This window comes from Scyliorhinus canicula, chromosome 21, assembly GCF_902713615.1.
Source record: "Scyliorhinus canicula chromosome 21, sScyCan1.1, whole genome shotgun sequence".
NCBI classification, from domain to species: Eukaryota; Metazoa; Chordata; class Chondrichthyes; order Carcharhiniformes; family Scyliorhinidae; genus Scyliorhinus; species Scyliorhinus canicula.
The window spans coordinates 14886627-14908608 of NC_052166.1; the positions used below are offsets into that span (position 1 = coordinate 14886627).

The 21982-nt window shown below is 47.8% G+C and overlaps 1 protein-coding gene across 2 annotated transcripts in view; it reads left to right on the forward strand.

Moving 5' to 3' along the window:
- Nucleotides 1-21982, forward strand: part of LOC119955461 (rab-like protein 6) — a 143434-nt gene that overhangs the window by 92083 nt on the left and 29369 nt on the right. For both annotated transcript variants that reach the window (XM_038781656.1, XM_038781657.1), the window contains exons 8-9: nucleotides 3175-3278; nucleotides 17332-17696. In XM_038781656.1, the coding sequence (XP_038637584.1) occupies nucleotides 3175-3278; nucleotides 17332-17696 (469 nt within the window). The remainder of the gene's footprint in view (nucleotides 1-3174; nucleotides 3279-17331; nucleotides 17697-21982) is intronic.

The following is a 21982-nucleotide window of genomic DNA, read 5'->3' on the forward strand; positions in this document are numbered from 1 at the left end:
TGAAGTCTCCCTCGGTGTACCCGAGCAGGTGCCGTAGTGTGGCGACTAAGGAATGTTCACAGTAATTTCATTGTAGTGTTCATGTAAGCCCACTTGTGGGGGAAATGTATTGAGGTGGATAGAAAATTGGAGGAAACAAAAAGTAGGGCTTAATGGGTCCTTTTCAAATTGGCAGGCAGTAACTATTAGAGTACCAGAGGGATCGGTGCTGGGACCCCAGCTATTCACAGTATATATTAATGATTTGGATGAGGGAGCAAAATGTAACATCTCAAAGTTTGCAGATGATACCAAGTTTGGCGGGAGGGTGAATTGTGACCTGGATGCAGGGATCCTACAGCATCATCTGGACAGGTTGGGCGAGTGGGCAAACCAATGGCAGATGCAGTATCATTTAGATAAGTGTGAGGTTATTCACTTTGGAAACAGAAACAGGAAGGCAGATTATTACCTGGATGGTTGTAAATTGGGAGAGGGGTGTGTGCCGCGGGACCTGGGTGTCCTTGTCCACCATTCGCTGAAGGTAAGCATGCAGGTGCAGCAGGTAGTAAAGAAGGCTAATGGGATGTTGGCCTTCATTGTGAGAGGTTTCGAGTATAGAAGCAGGGATGTGTTGCTGCAATTGTACGGGGCCTTGGTGCAGTTTTGATCTCTTTCTCTGAGGAAGGATGTTCTACCTCTCGAGGGAGTGCAGCGAAGGTTTACCAGACTGATTCCAGGGATGGCGGGACCGTCATATGAGGAGAGATTGACTAGGTTGGGATTATTCTCGCTGGAGTTCAGAAGAATGAGGGGGGATCTCATAGAGAGTTATAAAATTCTAACAGGACTAGACAGGGTAGATGCAGGGAAGATGTTCCCAATGGTGGGTGTGTCCAGAACCTCACGGTAGCATGGTGGTTAGCATCAATGCTTCACAGCTCCAGGGTCCCAGGTTCGATTCCCGGCTGGGTCACTGTCTGTGTGGAGTCTGCACGTCCTCCCCGTGTGTGCGTGGGTTTCCTCCGGGTGCTCCGGTTTCCTCCCACAGTCCAAAGATGTGCGGGTTAGGTGGATTGGCCATGCTAAATTGCCCGTAGTGTAAGGTTAATGGGGGGATTGTTGGGTTACGGGTATACGGGTTACGTGGGTTTAAGTAGGGTGATCATTGCTCGGCACAACATCGAGGGCCGAAGGGCCTGTTCTGTGCTGTACTGTTCTATAAAAAAACCAGGGATCACAGTCTGAGGATTCAGGGTAAACCATTTCAGACAGAGATAAGGAGACATTTCTTCACACAAAGAGTGATGAAATGAAATGAAAATCGCTTATTGTCACGAGTAGGCTTCAAATGAAGGGCCTGTTCGGGGAGGCTGTTACGGGAATCGAACCATGTTGCTGGCTTGCCTTGGTCTGCTTTCAAAGCCAGCGATTAGCCCTGTGAGGAAGTAGTGGATGCTAAAACTTTGAATATATTCAAGAATATATATTCTTGAATATATTCAAGAGGCGGCTAGAAATAGCACTTGGGGCGAATGGTATCACAGGCTATGGGGAGAAAGCGGATTACGCTATTGGATGATTAGCCATGATCGTGATGAATGGCGGAGCAGGCTCGAAGGGCCAAAAGGCCTCTTCCTGCTCCTATCTTCTATGTATCTATGCATGTACCCATAAAGATTATTCAAATCCCGCCACTGCAGATGGTCGTGTCCTGGTCGTGTCATTTTCCACAGTAAGGAGAGGCACCTTTCAAGACTACAGGACCTTCAAAATTTTGCTTGAGCCAATAAAGTGTTTTGTTGAATTGCAGTCACTGTTGTAATGTCGGAACTCTAACCGCCTATCGCTCACAGAGAATCTGTGACCACGTCACCTTCTGCCAAGAGAGATTTTAGTTCACTTGGGAATGATTGGGTTTGGTGTCTCATCAGATAAACACACGCTCAACAGTGCAACATTTCCTCAGTGCTACACTGGAGTGGCTGGAATTTGTGTTAAGGCCCTAGAATGTGATGAGGGCATTGTTCCCGCTATTTACTGAGAGGGTGGGCAAAAAAAACATGTCCTGGAGTGGGATTTGAACCCCCAACCTTTTGACCTGGAGGCAAGAGTGCCACTGACGCACAGAGTGTTGTATATGGTCTTCCATGATATTGGTTTTGTTCTATTTGTTCATGGACATATGAGTACGGAGGGTTCATGTTGCTTTCAGTGAGGCGTTGGGAGCTTTCTGGTTGATTGGTATAGGATTACTTCAAGGCCAGCATAGCTCCGTGCAAAATCAAAATATTGAGGAAACCAACCACTAATAAGAGAATGTTGAACTGGATTGCAGATGTGGAACCACGAGGGGAGGTGTGAACACTTGACCAGCATTATGAGGCAGTCGCTTACACCAACTCTCAAATATTGCAGTCTTCCCCTGTCAGCTGAGGAAGACCAGACTCTGTTCCTGTGTTTACTGTAACCTGATCTGAAAGCTCAGGTTCCCTGCGCTCTGTATTATTTTATACAGGGCATACATCTCATTGGTTTGAGAAGGTTGAATGAATACGAGCATGTGAGCAATAGGCTAGTTCTGCCCATTCTTTATAGCTTAACGTTTACAGACTGAGCTTCCCTGTGTCTAAGCCTAGGTGTCTTACTGCAGTTCAAAAATATTTGCAAAATCAGTTTATACTTTCATAGCTTTGAGATATTTGCATTGTTGTTTAATTATGGTGTCTCTCACTGTGGTTGCGAGAGTTTAACGTCCTACCCTCAGTTACTTTCACAGGTAATGAACCGCGAACCAATTAACTGGCCTTTATTGGAGAGGGCAAGACTGAGGATTCCCAGGGTTGAAGTGCTGGGAGGAATGAGTTAGAGTTGGAAATGATGCAGTGAGACTTGCATTCCCCAGAGTGAGGATGAAGAATGTGTACAATGGAGGATTTGAAGCTTGGTAAAAGAAGGGAAAAAAGATCAGGCGAGCATTAGAATGGTTTTGATTGGATAGAATTGAGAAAGGTTTCAATGGGGCGAGGGATCCCCTATCAAATGATGAGCTTTTCCTTAAATTTGTGTTTGTGAATGTGAGATATCTGCCCATAACAATTAATTCTGGCAGTTGATGGTTGAATTGACTTGTGATTGTACCTGAATAGGGACTCATGTTTTCCGGAATGTTCACTGGCTGTCTTCTTCCTACAGCGAGAGACGTTACTGAGGCAGCTGGAGACCAATCAACTTGATATCGATGCCACGTTGGAGGAACTCTCTGTACAACATGAAACTGAGGAGCAGAACTATGATCTGTGAGTGTTCCTTAACATCAAACAATGGGCAAGCCATAGCAGGAGGAGTTTAAAAGCTCAGGTTTCTTTCCATCAAGTGTCATTGGGTTTATTACATTTTTAGCTGTATGAATTCTGCAGTGCGCTGTTTTTCGTGTGATTTCTACCTCCTGTGATAATACAGGAGCTTATTACTGGAGTCAAATGATTCAGGGAACCTGAGACCGTGCTATTGAAGAAAGAACTTTGATTAGTAAATTGCCCCTCAGATTATACGGGCTCTTCCAGAACACGTCACATTTGATTTTGAAAGTTACTCATTGTTACTATGTGGACAGACTTTGGTATTGCACAAATCAAGGCCCCATAAACACCAATGAGATAATTGAGCTCATCATGTGTTTCAGTGAAGATGTTATTTGAGGGATAAATATTCACAAATTGCCAAATAGAGCTTCCATTCTCTATGTTGTGGGATCTTTCACTTTAGCCTGAGGGGACAAACAGGAACTCAGTTGAACATTTCCTCTGCGAGATGGCCCCTTCCATATTGCATTACTCCCTCACTACCGTCCTATCGCATCGGCCTAGTGGGCCTTGAAGCAGCAGCAATCTTGGTTGAACGAGAGTGTTGACACAGAACCAAGCAGACACAATGATAGTCAAAGTTAATTTGTTGCTAGGCTTTGACACCTTGGGATCCAATTTAATTGGTCAAACCAGAGCTGTCTCCTGAAAAGATTGATTGAATTTGAGTGGATGGAGGGTGTTCACAAGACCATGCCATTAAAAACTGCCGCAATTGAACCAGTTCCCACGTCATCTCATTTATCAGAGGGGAAGAAATAGAACGTGATCCCATCAGTCTGTCATCAGAACATAAGAAATAGGAGCAGGAGTAGGCCATCTGGCCCCTCGAGCCTGCTCCGCCATTCAATGAGATCGTGGCTGATCTTTTGTGGACTCAGCTCCACTTTCCGGCACGAACATCATAACCCTTAATCCCTTTATTCTTCAAAAAAACTATCTATCTTTACCTTAAAAACATGTAATGAAGGAGCCTCTACTGCTTCACTGGGCAAGGAATTCCATAGATTCACAACCCTTTGGGTGAAGAAGTTCCTCCTGAGCTCAGTCCTAAATCTACTTCCCCTTATTTTGAGGCTATGCCCCCTAGTTCTGCTTTTACCCGCCAGTGGAAACAACCTGCCCGCATCTATCCTATCTATTCCCTTCATAATTTTATATGTTTCTATAAGTACCCCCCTCATCCTTCTAAATTCCAACGAGTACAGTCCCAGTCTACTCAACCTCTCCTCGTAATCCAACCCCTTCAGCTCTGGGATTAACCTAGTGAATCTCCTCTGCACACCCTCCAGTGCCAGTACGTCCTTTCTCAAGTAAGGAGACCAAACTGAACACAAGACTCCAGGTGTGGCCTCACTAACACCTTATACAATTGCAGCATAACCTCCCTAGTCTTAAACTCCATCCCTCTCGCAATGAAGGACAAGATTCCATTTGCCTTCTTAATCACCTGTTGCACCTGTAAACCAACTTTGTGCGGCTGATGCACGAGCACACCCAGGTCTCTGCACAGCAGCAGGTTTTAATAGTTTATCATTGAAATAATAATCCCTTTTGCTGTTATTCCTACCACAATGGATAACCTCACATTTGTCAGCATTGTATTCCACCTGCCAGACCCTAGCCCATTCACTTAACCTATCCAAATCCCTCTGCAGACTTCCAGTATCCTCTGCACTTTTCGCTTTACCACTCATCTTAGTGTCGTCTGCAAACGTGGACACATTGCCCTTGCTCCCCAACTCCAAATCATCTCTGTCGTGGGATCAATCAGATGTTGATCCTGTAATGTTGTGGGCACCATGAGAGGCTGATCCCGGAATGTTGTGGCATCAATGAGAGGCTGATCCCGGAATGTTCCGGGATCATTCAGAGGCTGATCCTGAAATCTTGTGGGATCAATCAGTGGCTAATCCCTGAATGTCTTGGGAACAACCAGTGGCTGATACTAAATGTTCTGGAAGCAATCAGTGGCATATCCTGGAATGTTGTAGGATCAATCAAAAGCTGGTCCCGAATGTCGTGGGATCAATGAGAGGCTGATCCTGGAATATTAAGGGATAATTGAGAGGATGATCCCGGAATGTTATGGGATCAATCAGAGGCTGATCCCGGATTATTGCGGGATCAATCAGAGGCTGATTCCTGAATGTTGTGGGAACAATCAAAATCTGATCCCGAAATGTTATGGGAACAATCCGAACCTGATCCCGGAAAGTTGGATCAAACAGAGTCTGACCCCGGGATCAATCAAAATCTGATCCTAGAGTGTGTCGTGGGATCAATCAGAGACTGATCCCGGAATGTCATTGTAACAATCAGAGGCTGATCCAGAATGTCGTGGGAACAACCGGAGGCTGATCTGGAATGTTGTGGGATCAGTCAAAACCTGATCCCAGAGTGTGTCATGGGATCAATCAGAGACTGATCCCAGAATGTTGTGGGAACAATCAGAATCTGATCCCGGAAAGTTGGATCAAACAGTCTGATCCCAGGATCAACCAAAATCTGATCCTAGAGTGTCGTGGGATCAATCAGAGACTGATCCCGAAATGTCACGGGATCAATCAGAGGCTGATCCTGGAATGTTGTTCGATCATCAGAGGCTGATTCCAGAATATGTCATGGGTTCAATCATAAACTGAATTCGGAATGGCGTTGGATTAACCAGGCTCTGATTCTGGAATGTCATTGGATCGAACGACGTGTGGTGGGAATTATCAGAGGTTGATCCAGAGTGTGTGGTGGGATCCCCTGTAATACTCACCCTAGCCTCTTCCCCTCGCTAATACCCTTCCTTATCCCTCCCCCTTTTCCTCCTTAAAGATATTCCTTAAAACCTAAATCTTGACCAAGCTTTTGGCCATCTGACCTAATGTCTCTCTATTTTGACCTCGATACACCAGTCCAGCACCTTGGCATGTTTTGGTGGGTTAAGTATAAATTATTGCTGTTTGAAATTCTGGCTCCCAACCCTCGAATTCAGTAGACCTCCCCACAAGAATGCTGGATGTGATGGCTACTGAACAACCGAAGATCAGCTTCTGTGAACAGGTTCAGAGCTCAGTTATGCGTGTACATTCTAAATGGTGATAAATATTGTTAGTGATGTGGATTATTTGCAGAGAATGGATCGCTCCAGATGAGTGTTGTCCAATAGGAACTGTCACTGGCCAGTCACAGGTCTGTCTGAAAGTCGCATGCAACCAGTTTAGTAGAAAATGCCTTGGAAGCAACATGTATTCACATGTTATATTTACATGTTGAGTATCTGTCACCATGCAGTAACCCAGGAATTTAAACATTCACTCCAATAAACACAGAGGCTTAAAATTCACACATGTTCACTGAGTACTGAAATCACTCACCCAACCACAGTGCCTACCATAGAATTTACATTGCAGAAGGAGGCCATTCGGCCCATCAAGTCTGCACCGGCTCTTGGAAAGAGCACCCTACCCAAGCCCACACCTCCACCCTAACCCCGTAACCCAGTAACCCCACCCAACGCTAAGGACAATTTATCATGGCCAATCCACCTAACCTGCACAATTTTGGACTGTGGGAGGAAACCGGAGCACCCAGAGGAAACCCACGCAGTCACCGGGAGAACGTGCAGACTCCGCACAGATAGTGACCCAGGCGGGAATCAAACCTGGGATCCTGGAGCTGTGAAGCAACTGTGCTACCGTGAAGGTAGACCCCGCCATCTGGCCCCAGTCCATCGCAAGTCTCTCTCGCTCCAACCCAGGCGGTGTCCCGCTCTTGAAGGCCCTCCTTAAGTGGACTTTGCCAGATCTCCTTTGGCCAGCCTCGTCATCGTCTGCCCCAGTGGTGTTCATTCTGCTACCACTCTGGGAGTCTGAGAGACGAGATATGTGTCCTGCCAGCCTCAATCACCTCTCCGTCACAATGTCCACAGACACTCCTGACCAATCCTCTGTTGTATCACTACTTCCCTAAACAATAGGAGGAAATAAATCTCATCACTGACTGGTGATCCATGATAGACTGTCAGTCTTCCAAGCTTCCCATCCCTGACCCAGTAACCTCCTCTTAACTGAAAACTGTGACTTGGCAGGAGTGTGGCTGATAACAATGGAGCCATTCCCAGTGAGAGACATTGGGGAAAATGCATCTTGGTTAGCAGAAACATACAGCATCAAAGGTTCTTGAAAAAGCATACATTTATCGGAAAGATTGGAAAGAACACTCCACCACACTGGCTATAGGCTTGTCCACAAGATCCCTACAGCGAAGAATGAGGCCATTCAACCCATCAAGTCTGCACCATCCCTCCGAAAGAGCACTCCACCCGGGTCCACTCCCCCACCCTATCCCCACAACCCTGTAACTCCGCCTAACCTGCACATCTTTGAACGGTGGGAGGAAACAGCTTGGGTCACTGTGCGGAGTCTGCACGTTCTCCCCGTGTGTGCGTGGGTTTCCTCCGGGTGCTCCGGTTTCCTCCCACAGTCCAAAGATGTGCTGGTTAGGTGGATTGGCCATGCTAAATTGCCCTTCGGTTAGGTGTGGTTACTGGTTTACGGGATTAGGGTGGAGGTGAGGGCTTAAGTGGGATGCTCTTTCCAAGAGCTGGTGCAGACCTGATGGGCCAAATGGCCTCCTTCTGCACTGTAAATTCTGTGAAACCGGAGCACCCGGAGAAAACCCACATAGACACCGGGAGAACGTGCACATTCTACACAGTCACAAAAGACTGAATCGATCCCACTGCTGTGCAGCAGCACTGCTAATCCACTGTGCCACCGTGCTGCCACAACTCAGGCCAACTTACCGTCCATGGAACTGTTCTTGGCCATTAGAAAGTCCATTGGCTGTTAATACCAGCTGGTATTGAGGGGACTCACTAAAAGCAAATATAAAATTGTATGTCAGTGGAAATGTGCTCAAGGTAATTTAAGGGATTGTCATCTACCAAACTTGCTTTGTTTTCAGCTTCGCAGCAGGGTTCACTTGATCTCTTGCTAGACAGTGCAAGGTGCAGTGTCTGAACTATCATTGCTGTTCAGTGACTCCCTCATCCTCTCCCTCTGCGCAACCTCCCCACTCTGGCACTCAGCAGTACACGTGTGGAAATGTTTCACTATAACTGTGAGAGCTCCAAGTTGAGAGCTGGATTACAGGGATAAACCAATGAATTGGGGTCGAAGCAACATAACAAAATGGGAGGCGAGCTGGTTTGGGCATCCTACGATGATACCGTTAGTGAGCAGTTCAAACAAGCTGAGAGTTGCTGAAGAGGAGGGCAAATAGAACCAGAGAACGTGATTGGTAATCAGGAAATGTTTCTTGTCCTTGATGCTTATATACCTTGCCTGAGGAAACACGATTTTCAGATGGTTGCAAGCTGTGTGAGGTAACGCCCTCTAACGCTGACAGTTCGACAGTGAATTAGAGGATGATTGTCAGTAAGAGGCACACGTGTTCACAGCTCAGTTATCTGCTGGAAGAGAAGGCTTTTGTTGCTGATATTGAATCTGTAGTGCCTCTAATTTATTTATTTGAAGCCATTGCAATGTTTGGTGAGAGGCCCCACGAGAGATTAGATTTTCAATCAGCAGTCACCTTTCAGCCCTGTGATACCCAGCTTCTTGGCAAGAGCTAAACCTGAGCTCATTGAAGCTCGGTGGCATATCCTTGCACAGAGTGGGTGTGCTGCATTTTATCCTGCCGTAGCTGTACATTTTCTAAGGAAAGCAGCCTGTTTTTTGATTAGGAATTTGGAGCCGCTGGAACTTCTTCAGTTATGTGATTGACCAGGTGGGTGGAATCATCACATTTATATTTGAGGCTCAGATCAATGACTGTTATCTGTAAAAGTACAAAATGTCTAGATTGACTGTGTTTGTGTGTGTGTGAGAGAAGTTCTGTAATATGTGACTACTTCGGTGTGTCATGGAAGCTCACACCACTTAATAAGTGACTCCAAGGGTGGACGTTGCAGCCTGGCTGCAACCAGGTTGTCAAGAGAGGTAAAGAATGGGATCTGTGCTCCAAGTTGTCCAAGTGGAGCCATTGAATACTGAGAAAATCCCACTGCATTGGATAAAAGGGTGGCACAGTGGTTAGCACTGCGGCAACACAGCACCAGGGACCCAGGTTCAATTCCGGCCTTGGGTGTCTGTCTGTGTCTGTTTGCACGTTCTCCCCGTGTCTGCGTGGGTTTCCTCCAGGTGCTCCGATTTCCTCCCATAGTCCAAAGATGTGCAGATTTGGTGGCGTGGCCATGCTAAATTGCCCCTTAGTCTCCAAAGATGTGCAGGTTAGGTGATTACGAGGATAGGGCGAGGGAATGGGCCTAGGTAGAGTTCTAGTTCGATGCAGACATAGTGGGCTATCTGGGGCTGGTTTAGCACAGTGGGCTAAATAGCTGGCTTGTCACGGCCAGCAGCGCGAGTTCAATTCCCGTACCAACCTGCCCGAACAGGCACCGGAATGTGGCGACTCGGGGCTTTTCACAGTAACTTCATTGAAGCCTATTTGTGACAATAAGAACATAAGAACATAAGAACTAGGAGCAGGAGTAGGCCATCTGGCCCCTCGAGCCTGCTCCGCCATTCAATTAGATCATGGCTGATCTTTTGTGGACTCAGCTCCACTTTCCGGCCCGAACACCATAACCCTTAATCCCTTTATTCTTCAAAAAACTATCTATCTTTACCTTAAAAACATGTAATGAAGGAGCCTCAACTGCTTCACTGGGCAAGGAATTCCATAGATTCACAACCCTTTGGGTGAAGAAGTTCCTCCTAAACTCAGTCCTAAATCTACTTCCCCTTATTTTGAGGCTATGCCCCCTAGTTCTGCTGTCACCCGCCAGTGGAAACAACCTGCCCGCATCTATCCTATCTATTCCCTTCATAATTTTAAATGTTTCTATAAGATCCCCCCTCATCCTTCTAAATTCCAACGAGTACAGTCCCAGTCTACTCAACCTCTCCTCATAATCCAACCCCTTCAGCTCTGGGATTAACCTAGTGAATCTCCTCTGCACACCCTCCAGTGCCAGTATGTCCTTTCTCAAGTAAGGAGACCAAAACTGAACACAATACTCCAGGTGTGGCCGCACTAACACCTTATACAATTGCAACATAACCTCCCTAGTCTTAAACTCCATCCCTCTAGCAATGAAGGACAAAATTCCATTTGCCTTCTTAATCACCTGTTGCACTTGTAAACCAACCTTCTGTGACTCATGCACTAGCACACCCAAGTCTCTCTGAACAGCGGCATGCTTTAATATTTTATGGTTTAAATAATAATCCCGTTTGCTGTTATTCCTACCAAAATGGATAACCTCACATTTGTCAACATTGTATTCCATCTGCCAGACCCGAGCCCATTCACTTAACCTATCCAAATCCCTCTGCAGACTTCCAGTATCCTCTGCACTTTTCGCTTTACCACTCATCTTAGTGTCATCTGCAAACTTGGACACATTGCCCTTGGTCCCCAACTCCAAATCATCAATGTAAATTGTGAACAATTGTGGGCCCAACACGGATCCCTGAGGGACACCACTAGCTACTGATTGCCAACCAGAGAAACACCCATTTATCCCAACTCTTTGCTTTCTATTAATTAACCAATCCTCGATCCATGCTACTACTTTACCCTTAATGCCATGCATCTTTATCTTATGCAGCAACCTTTTGTGTGGCACCTTGTCAAAGGCTTTCTGGAAATCCAGATATACCACATCCATCGGCTCCCCGTTATCTACTGCACTGGTAATGTCCTCAAAAAATTCCACTAAATTAGTTAGGCATGACCTGCCTTTAACGAACCCATGCTGCGTCTGCCCAATGGGACAATTTCTATCCAGATGCCTCGCAATTTCTTCCTTGATGATAGATTCCAGCATCTTCCCTATTACCGAAGTTAAACTCACTGGCCTATAATTTCCTGTTTTCTGCCTACCTCCTTTTTTAAACAGTGGCGTCACGTTTGCTAATTTCCAATCCACCGGGACCGCCCCAGAGTCTAGTGAATTTCGGTAAATTATCACTAGTGCATCTGCAATTTCCCTAGCCATCTCTTTTAGCACTCTGGGATGCATTCCATCAGGGCCAGGAGACTTGTCTACCTTTAGCCCCATTAGCTTGCCCATCACTCCCTCCTTAGTGATAACAATCCTCTCAAGGTCCTCACCTGTCATAGCCTCATTTCTATCAGTCGCTGGCATGTTATTTGTGTCTTCCACTGTGAAGACCGACCCAAAAAACCTGTTCAGTTCCTCAGCCATTTCCTCATTTCCCATTATTAAAACTCCCTTCTCATCCTCTAAAGGACCAATATTTACCTTAGCCACTCTTTTTTGTCTTATATATTTGTAAAAACTTTTACTGTCTGTTTTTATATTCTGAGCAAGTTTACTCTCATACTCTATCTTACTCTTCTTTATAGCTTTTTTAGTAGCTTTCTGTTGCCCCCTAAAGATTTCCCAGTCCTCTAATCTCCCAGCAATCTTTGCCACTTTATATGCTTTTTCCTTCAATTTGATACTCTCCCTTATTTCCTTAGATATCCACGGTCGATTTTCCCTCTTTCTTCCGTCCTTCCTTTTTGTTGGTATAAACCTTTGCTGAGCACTGTGAAAAATCGCTTGGAAGGTTCTCCACTGTTCCTCAACTGTTCCACCATAAAGTCTTAGCTCCCAGTCTACCTTAGCTAGTTCTTCTCTCATCCCCTTGTAATCTCCTTTGTTTAAACACAAAACACTAGTATTTGATTTTACTTTCTAACCCTCCATCTGTATTTTAAATTCCACCATATTGTGATCGCTCCTTCCGAGAGGATCCCTAACTATGAGATCATGAATCAATCCTGTCTCATTACACAGGACAAGATCTAGGACCGCTTGTTCCCTCGTAGGTTCCATTACATACTGTTCTAGGAAACTATCGCGGATACATTCTATAAACTATAATAAGCGATTATTATTATCTGAATGACCCTCTCCTGCACTGTAGGGATTCTATGACTCTGTGAAAACTACTTGGATTTATGCTATTCAGTTAATGTAGATAATATTCAAGGGGCAGAATGGATGTCAGGCTGGGAAAGATAAACAAAGTGATGGAAAGATGGGTTTGAAGTAAAATTGTGACGATGGAGAGTGAAGTGGAGAGATGGAGTTCAGCAAGGGATTTGAGATTAGGATAATAATAATTAGAGGCAGCTAAAGACTTTGTTACGACACCCTGGCCAATTCCAGCCCCACGAGCCCACAAATTACAACACAAGTGAATTAACCAATAATTCTGTGAAAAATACCTGAAGTCTTTGTCTCCTGGCTTCCCAATAATTACAGTCACCAGGTTTGTAAATGTAAACACAATTACTGTTTATTTATAACAAGAGCTGTAATGAGATATACAGCAAAGACAACTGGTTAACAACAAGCTAATACTTAATACCCACTTTAACTTGCCTCCCACCCTCTACACACACAAGTTAGACAAACACAGAGGGGTGGAAAGGGGTAAAAAAATATGTACAGGGAAGAAATAATCTTTGTTTCAGATGATGGTCCTTGCACACTTTTCTTCACAGCAAGCTTGGAGATTAAAGACTTTGGTTTGTAGCCTGTAAGTCTTGATTCAGGTGCTCAGTAAAAATGCATTACTCACAGCTTTTCCTGGATAGGTAACTTGTGTTTTATCAAATGTACTTTAAGTTTGTAGTTTGTCTTCAGGCCTCTGTCTTTCTGGACAGAAAGTTGGTCGGTTCTGCCTTTGCCTTTCTGGAGAGAGTTAGCAGAGTCTGGACTTTGCTTGCACAGCCTTTAACACTTTGCCTGTAAATAGATTCATCCAGGCTCTCTGCCAGTTCAGAAACACAGTCTTTCTGGGGGAAAACAGAGAGGTTCTTGTCTCCTTCCTGCTGCAAAAATCAAAACTGAAACGAAACTCAAAGCTTGGAGGTTTAAAAAAACAGTGCAGTGAGATCAGATCCAATCACCACCTGTTACCGGGCAGAGCACAGCCTTTTGGACCAATCCATTGGCCACCAGCTAATTAATCAAACCGCGTCCTTGGCAAGTAGGATTAAGGTGAATCCAAAAGCTTTTTATTCATTTGTAAAAAGGCAGATGGTGGCCAGGGAAAGGATTGGACCACTTAAGAACAGTGGGGGGGGAATCTATGCGTTGAGCCAGAGGAAATGGGCGAGGTACTAAATGAGTACTTTGAATTAGTGTTCACCAAAGAAAGGGACTTTGTGGAAAATGTTTCTTCGGTAGGGTGTGTTGATAGTCTGGGTCATGTTGACATCAAAAAGGAGAAGGTATTGGGTCTTTTAAAAGATATTACGGTAGATAGGTCTGATGGGATTTACCCCACAATACTGAAGGAAGCAAGGGAGGACATTTCAGGGGCCGTGACTGACATCTTTGCTGGTTTGCTGTAGAGATCTCGATGCTGTGTGGAGTGGCGGCCAGACTGGAGGCAATGAAAGAACTTAATTTTTATAGCACCTTCCCTGGCCTGAGTACATCCCAAAAGTTGAAACATGACCTATGACTAACAGTTTGGTCAAAATGCAGGCTTTCAAAAGTATCTAAGAGGAGGGAGTGGCATAGTGATCTTGGGGGAATTTTGAGTTTAGGGTCTTAGAAGTCGAAAGCATGGGTAGAAATAGCACAGTAGTTAAAATGAGGGATGCACAAGGGGTCAGAATGAGAGCTCAGAATATTGAGGGTTGTAGGGCTGGAGAATATTTCAGAGATAGAAAGGGGCGAGGCCATAAAGAGTTTTGAAAACAAGGATGAGAATTTTCAAATCTGTGATTTGCTTGATTGTAATTGTAAAGTCGTCAGTTGTAAATGAAGGCCTTGCCTTCATTGGCCGGTGCATTGAGTATACGAATTGGCAAGTCATGTTGCAGCTGTATAGAACCTTAGTTAGGCCACACTTGGAGTATAGTGTTCAATTCTGGTTGCCACACTACCAGAAGGATGTGGAGGCTTTCGAGAGGGTGCAGAAGAGATTTACCAGGATGTTGCCTGGTATGGAGGGCATTAGCGATGAGGAGAATTTGAATAAACTCGGTTTGTTCTGACTGGAACGACGGAGGTTGAGGAGCGACCTGATACAGGTTTACAAAATTATGAGGGGCATAGACAGAGTGGATAGTCAGAGATTTTTTTCCCAGGGTAAAGAACAAAGACAATTACAGCACAGGAACAGGCCCTTCGGCCTTCCCAGCCTGCGTCGATCCAGATCCTTTATCTAAACCTGTCGCCTATTTCCCAAGGATCTACTTCCCTCTGTTCCCCGCCCGTTCATATATCTGTCTAGATGCATCTTAAATGATGCTATCGTGCCCGCCTCTACCACCTCCGCTGGCAAAGCGTTCCAGGCACCGACCATCCTCTGCATAAAAAACTTTCAATGCACATCTCCCTTAAACTTTCCCGCTCTCACCTTGAGGGGTCAGTTACTAGGGGGCATAGGTTCAAGGTGCGAGGGCAAGGTTTAGAGGAGATGTATGAGGCAAGTTTTTTTACACAGAGGGTAGTGGGTGCCTGGAACTCGCTGCCGGAGGAGGTGGTGGAAGCAGGGACGATGGTGACATTTAAGGGGCATCTTGACAAATACATGAATAGGATGGGAATAGAGGGATACAGATCCAGGAAATGTAGAAGATTTTAGTTTAGACGTGCAGCATGGTCGGCACAAGCTTGGAGGGCCGAAGGGCCTGTTTCTGTGCTGTACTTTTCTTTGTTCTTTGGTCTATAGTCCCAGATGACCATAGGCTGCTTTCCCCTTTGAGGGGAGAGCTGACTGTTGGGGATTTAACCTGAGGATCACCACACTTCGGCAAGGGGCAAGCAGACTTACATAGAACATACAGTGCAGAAGGAGGCCATTCGGCTCTTCAAGTCTGCACCGACCCACTAAAGCCCTAACTTCCACCCTAGCCCCATAACCCAATAACCCCATCTAACCTTTTTGGTCACGAAGGGCAATTTTTATCATGGCCAATCCACTTAACCTGCACGTCTTTGGACTGTGGGAGGAAACCGGAGCACCCGGAGGAAACCCATGCAGATATGGGGAGAACGTGCAGACTCCCCACAGACAGTGACCCAGCGGGGATTCGAACCTGGGATCCTGGCGCTGTGAAGCCACAGTGCTATCCACTTGTGCTACCGTGCGGCCCTTAAATGAATAACCTCAGCCAGTACGGGAATTGAACCTGTGCTGCTGGTCTTGCTCTGCATAGAGTACAAAAGCAGGGAGGTTGTGGTAAAGCTGTATAAAATAATGGTTCAACCTCACCTGTCTGGGTACTATACTTTAGGAAAGATGTGATGGAATGAGAGAAGGTGCAGAAGCACAAGAGGAGCAGATACATGGGAACACCCCCACCTGGAGGTTCCTCTCCTTCATCCTGACTTGGAAATATATCACCTTTTCTTCACTGTCACAGGGTCCAAATCATGGAACTCCCTCCCTAACAACACTGTGGGTGTACCTACACCACATGGGCTACAGCAGTTTAAGAAGGCAGCTCACCACCTTCTCAAGGGCAAATAGGATTGGGCAATATATGCTGGCCAAACCAGCAATGATCACATTCTGTGAAAGAATATTAAAAATATGGGCGGCACGGTAGCATAGTGGTTAGCACTGTTGCTTCACAGCGCCAGGGTCCTAGGTTCGATTCCCGGCTTGGGTCACTGTCAGTGCGGAGTCTGCACATTCCACGTGTCTGCGTGGGTTTCCTCCGGGTGCTCCAGTTTCCTCCCACAAGTCCCGGAAGACGTGCTGTTAGGTGAATTGGACATTCTGAACTCTCTCTTTGTGCCTCCAGGTGCTGGAATGTGGCGACTAGGGGCTTTTCACAGTAACTTCATTGCAGTGTTAATGTAAGCCTACTTGTGCCAACAAAGATTATTATTAACTATAAGGGATAAGTGTGGACCAGGACAACAGGGAGAAGTATGGAAATAGTGTGACGAGATCTTTCTTTTCCACCTGAGAGGCATTCCTCAATACTGCAACAAAAGTGTGTTAATCTGCTGTAGAACATGAGCTCTTCGTTCAGTAAGAGATTTGACTCATTTGGAAATTAATTTTCAGTGATCCCAGCATCCATGCATTAGAATCCAATGAGTTCCGATGAGAAATCACAGGTCTGAAATGTTAACACTCTTTGGGCGCGATTCTCCGCAAAGGCGGAGAGTCGTGAAGGCTGCCGCGAAACCGGCCGTGTTTCACGGCAGCCTCCGCGCCCCCTCCCGGGACCTGATTCTGCTCCCCGGCCGGGGCTAGCATCGCGGCCCCGTGAACTCCGGCATCACGGGATTAACGAATTTCGCTAAGCCCGCACGCCAAAGTTAGCGACGGCTGACGCATATGATGACGTCAACCGCGCATGCGCGGATTGGACGACTCCAACCCGCGCATGCGCGGATGACGTCATCCGCGCATATGCGTCAGACCCGCGCATGCGCGGTCCGTAATGCCCCTCAGCCGCCCCGCGGACTTATCCTGCGGAGTGGTGGAGGGAGAAATAGTGCGCGGGAATCGGACCCGCTGCCTGCGATCGGTGCCCACCGATTGCGGGCCCATGCCACCCTTGGCACGGCCGCACCACGGTGGCATGGTTGTGCAGAACGGCACTTTGCGGCCGTTTTCACGAACTGGTATAGCAGGTGTATTAAAAATCGTGAAAACGGCCGTAAAGGCCTTGGAAATTGGCCCATCGGCCAGGGGAGACTCGCTGCTCGCCGTTAAAAAACGGCGAGCAGCGATTCGTGTCGGGGGGCGGGCATGGGGGGGGGGGAAGCATAGCGGGAGGGCGTCGGACCAGCGTCGCCGTAAAAATTTGCGCCCCGTCGTGAGTGCGGACAATCGGGCCCTTTGTCTCTCCGCTAATTCAGTTCCCTCCCACAGACCACATGATGTTTCCAGCATTTTCGATTTTCACCTTGAATTCCCTTTGTGTCTTTCAGATTTCTTGAGCTAATGGATACCAAGAATCGGGGCTTCAATTCCCCTTTACCGACCAATGGTCAAAGCTCATCATCTGGGTCACAGTCCCCTGTGGTGCCCCCGGGCTCAGCTTCCACCACCAACTCCAGCCCTGGAACCCCTCAACCTCCTGTGCAAGCACCTCCCACTCCATCAGGTTCACCACCCCCACCATCAGTGTCGCACCCTGCTGAGCCAGGCCCTGTCCCTGAGGTATCAAGCCCGCCGCTCAGCACACCCTCTTCCTCCCCCAGCACCCTGGCTGCACCCGCCACTCAGAAACGCAGCTTTATCTCGCGACTATTCGGCGGCTCCTCCACACCAGAGACTACCGTCGCGAAAGCCGGTAAGATATTGAGCGATTGTGGGTGCACTCTGTAAGGGAGATAGGGAACAGCTACATCCTCTGCTTCGGAAGAAGGATGTGATCACAGCAAGGAAATCAGGAAACATTTTTCCACACAATGGCTTGTGGATATGGGGTTGAATGATGAAAGGTTGTGAATGCTGGCGGTTAATTGAAAATGTCAGGACTGAGATGGACAGTTATTTCTGTTGGATAAGGGCATCACTGATGCCAGTAAAGAGAGTTGAGGTATAGAACCACAGAAAGGTTATGGTGCAGAAACGCACTCCCTCATGTCCTCTAATCCTTGTACCAATCACCTTAAATCTAAGCCATCCGGTAATTGACCTTACAGCTCGGGGGAAACAGGTTTGTCTTGGCTATACTATCTCAGCCTCTCAGTTACATTAATAAACCTCAGTTAGGTCATTCCTCTGTCCTAAGGAAAACAACTTTAGCCTATCCAATCTCCTCATATTTGCAGATTTTCAGCACTCTCCAGTGCACTCTCTCCAGAGCAATAATGGCCTTCCTGTAATGTGGCGACCAGAACTATACACTAGGCCTCACCAGCCTTTTATACAGTTCCATCATTACATCCCTGCTTTAGTATTCAATACCTCGCCCAATAAAGGAAAACAATCCCATATGCTTTTGTCATCAACTTGTCCGCCTTCAGGGGCCTGTGGATATGCACCCCAAGGTTTCTCACTTCCTCAACCCCTCTCAATATTTGTTTAATCTCGCTTTGTTTACCTTCCCCAGCTCACATCCTCACTATCGACGACACGCCCAATTTTTGTGTCATCTGCAAATTTCCCAATCATCCCTCCCATATTTAAATCTAAATCATTAATATATACAGCAAATAAGGGCCCCACAGTGAGCCCTATGGAACACCACTGGAAATTGTTTTCCATTCGCAAAAACATCCAGCCCGTTCTTTCCTGCCACTGAGCCAATTTTGAATCCAAACTGCCTCTTTCCACCGTATCCCGTGAGATCTCACGTTGTGACCAGTCTGTCATGTGGGACCTTGTCAAATACCTTGCTGAAATCCATGTAGACAACATCTACTGTACTACCCTCATCAATCCCCCTTGTTACTTCCTCAAAAAGTTCTATTCAGTTAGTAAGACATGTTCTTCCCCTAACAAAACCATGTTGACTATCCCTGATCAATTTGTGCCCTTTTAAGTGACAGTTTATCCTTTCTCTCAGAATTGTTTCCAATAATTTGCCACCACTGAAGTCAGACTGACTGGCCTGTAGTTTTCTGGCCTACCCCTCGTACCTTTTTTGTGTAATGGCACAATGTTCACAAACCTCCAAATCTCTGGTAGCCCGTTCGTATCTGGCGTGTTGTCTGTAAAACTTCAGACACTTCGACCAGTTTATTGATCAAAAGTTTTACCCAGATGTCTTTATCGACAAGGCGAACAAAGGACAACACAGGCTGGTTTAGCACAGTGGGCTAAACAGCTGGCTTGTAATGCAGAACAAGGCCAGCAGCGTGGGTTCAATTCCAGTACCAGCCACCCCGAACAGGCACCAAAATGTGACAGGCGACTAGGGGCTTTTCACAGTAACTTCATTGAAGCCTACTTGTGACAATAAGCGACCATTATTATTACAATATAAAATCAAACCAAGTTTATTTAACACAGTAACAATAACCCTTAAATTATCCCCAAAACATTCACTAAAACGCCCTAAGATTCATAATGCTATCCATGCCAATGCACTCAGTTATGCAGAGGTTTCGATTCGCTGGGCCTCGCGTTTTTCAGGGTCTTCGTCGCGAAGGGGGGTCTCACTGGCTGCTTCCGCTGGTCAGTCTTTCAAATCGTCACAGTCACCACCACACAGAGTCTTTGCTGAGCTGTGACCTCGGGGAGGGGGGGTGGGGGGGGGGAGGAGAGGGTCTACTTTTATCCCCCTCCCTTCACACCTTTCCAGAAACTTATCTGGCCCTCGACCAATGAGGTCTCGGGAGTGGGTACACCCAATAGACTTGGTGATGACCGCTCGGCGGAACACCAGGACCCGCCCCTAGGTGTCCATCTGCAGTGGTAGATTCACACACAGCCTGTTGCCATATAAGATAACGTCGGGGACTATGGGTGCCAGACGGTCTGGCTGGATCTGGGCAACTTATTACATATCAATGTCTATGAATGGATCAGAATCGATTATCACCTTGTTGGGTGATTGACAAGGCAGGCCCAGACATGTCCTGGCATCTTGTCTGTGCTTGGTGTATTTCAGTTTTGGTCAAGTTCGATTTTCTCTCGGCCTGCCTTGGTCCCATCAGCAAAACTGCAGTTTTTAATGTCCAATTTATCGGACCTAAAATCCAGGTCGTTCCAGACTAGTGGGAATTGTTGGGTAAATGATCCTCAGAGCACTTGCTGTTTCCTCCTTGGCTTCCGTCAACAGCCTGGGATGCAGTCCATCCGTCCAGCCCCGGTGATTCCCCAGATTGTAAGATGCCTGTTCCTCCAGTAATTCTGCTCTCACATTTGCCAAGAGGCAGAATAACCTGTGACTCGTCCTATATTCCTCAGCAAGAGGTTTGGGCAGCAGCTCAGAGACCTGTTCAGTCTCAACCTTTACATTTCTAGAGTCTGTTTAAATAAACAGTGGACACAGCAATCAGATTGAAACGGATGTGTCTGTATGTTGTCAGAGATCAAATGAAGTTCTCTGTTCAGGTTACCAAAATTAATTTAAAACCAAGGTGTGATGTCACTACATAAAGGTCCGTCCACACCTCCTGCCCCTCCTCACACACCACTCCCCCTCCTGCCCCTCCTCACACTCTCCACTCCCCCTCCTGCTCCTCCTCACACTCCACACCCCCTCCTGCCCCTCCTCACACTCCACACCCCATCCTCACACTCTCCACTCCCCCTCCTGTCCCTCCTCACACTCTCCACTCCCCCTCCTGCCCCTCCTCACACTCTCCACTCCCCCTCCTGCCCCTCCTCACACTCTCCACTCCCCCTCCTGCCCCTCCTCACACTCTCCACTCCCCCTCCTGTCCCTCCTCACACTCTCCACTCCCCCTCCTGCCCCTCCTCACACTCTCCACTCCCCCTCCTGCCCCTCCTCACACTCTCCACTCCCCCTCCTGCCCCTCCTCACACTCCACTCCCCCTCCTGTCCCTCCTCACACTCCACTCCCCCTCCTGTCCCTCCTCACACTCGCCACACCCCCTCCTCCTCCTCACATTCCACACCCCCTCCTCCTCACACACCACACCCCCTCCTGCCCCTCCTCACACTCGCCACACCCCCTCCTCCTCCTCACACTCCACACCCCCTCCTCCTCACACACCACACCCCCTCCTGCCCCTCCTCACACTCTCCACTCCCCCTCCTGCCCCTCCTCACACGCCACACCCCCTCCTCACACTCTCCACTCCTCCTGTCCCTCCTCACACTCTCCACTCCCCCCCCTGCCCCTTCTCACACTCTCCACTCCCCCTCCTGCCCCTCCTCACACTCTCCACTTCCCCTCCTGCCCCTCCTCACACACCACACCCCATCCTCTCTCTCTCCACTCCCCCTCCTGCCCCTCCTCACACTCTCCACTCTCTCTCCTGTCCCTCCTCACACTCTCCACTCCCCTCCTCACACTCCACACCCCCTCCTCACACTCTCCACTCCCCCTCCTGCCCCTTCTCACACTCTCCACTCCCCCTCCAGCCCCTCCTCACACTCTCCACTTCCCCTCCTGCCCCTCCTCACACGCCACACCCCATCCTCTCTCTCTCCACTCCCCCTCCTGCCCCTCCTCACACTCTCCACTCCCCCTCCTGCCCCTCCTCACACTCTCCACTCCCTCTCCTGTCCCTCCTCACACTCTCCACTCCCCCTCCTGCCCCTCCTCACACTCCACACTCCCTCCTCACACTCTCCACTGCCCCTCCTCACACTCCACACCCCCTCCTCACACTCTCCACTCCCTCTCCTGTCCCTCCTCACACTCTCCACTCCCCCTCCTCACACCCCACACTCCCTCCTCACACTCCACTCCCCCTCCTGTCCCTCCTCACACTCGCCACACCCACTCCTCCTCCTCACACTCCACACCCCCTCCTCCTCACACACCACACCCCCTCCTGCCCCTCCTCACTCTCCACTGCCCCTCCTCACACTCTCCACTCCCCCTCCTGCCCCTCCTCACACGCCACACCCCCTCCTCACACTCTCCACTCCCCCTCCTGTCCCTCCTCACACTCCACTCCCCCTCCTGCCCCTCCTCACACTCCACTCCCCCT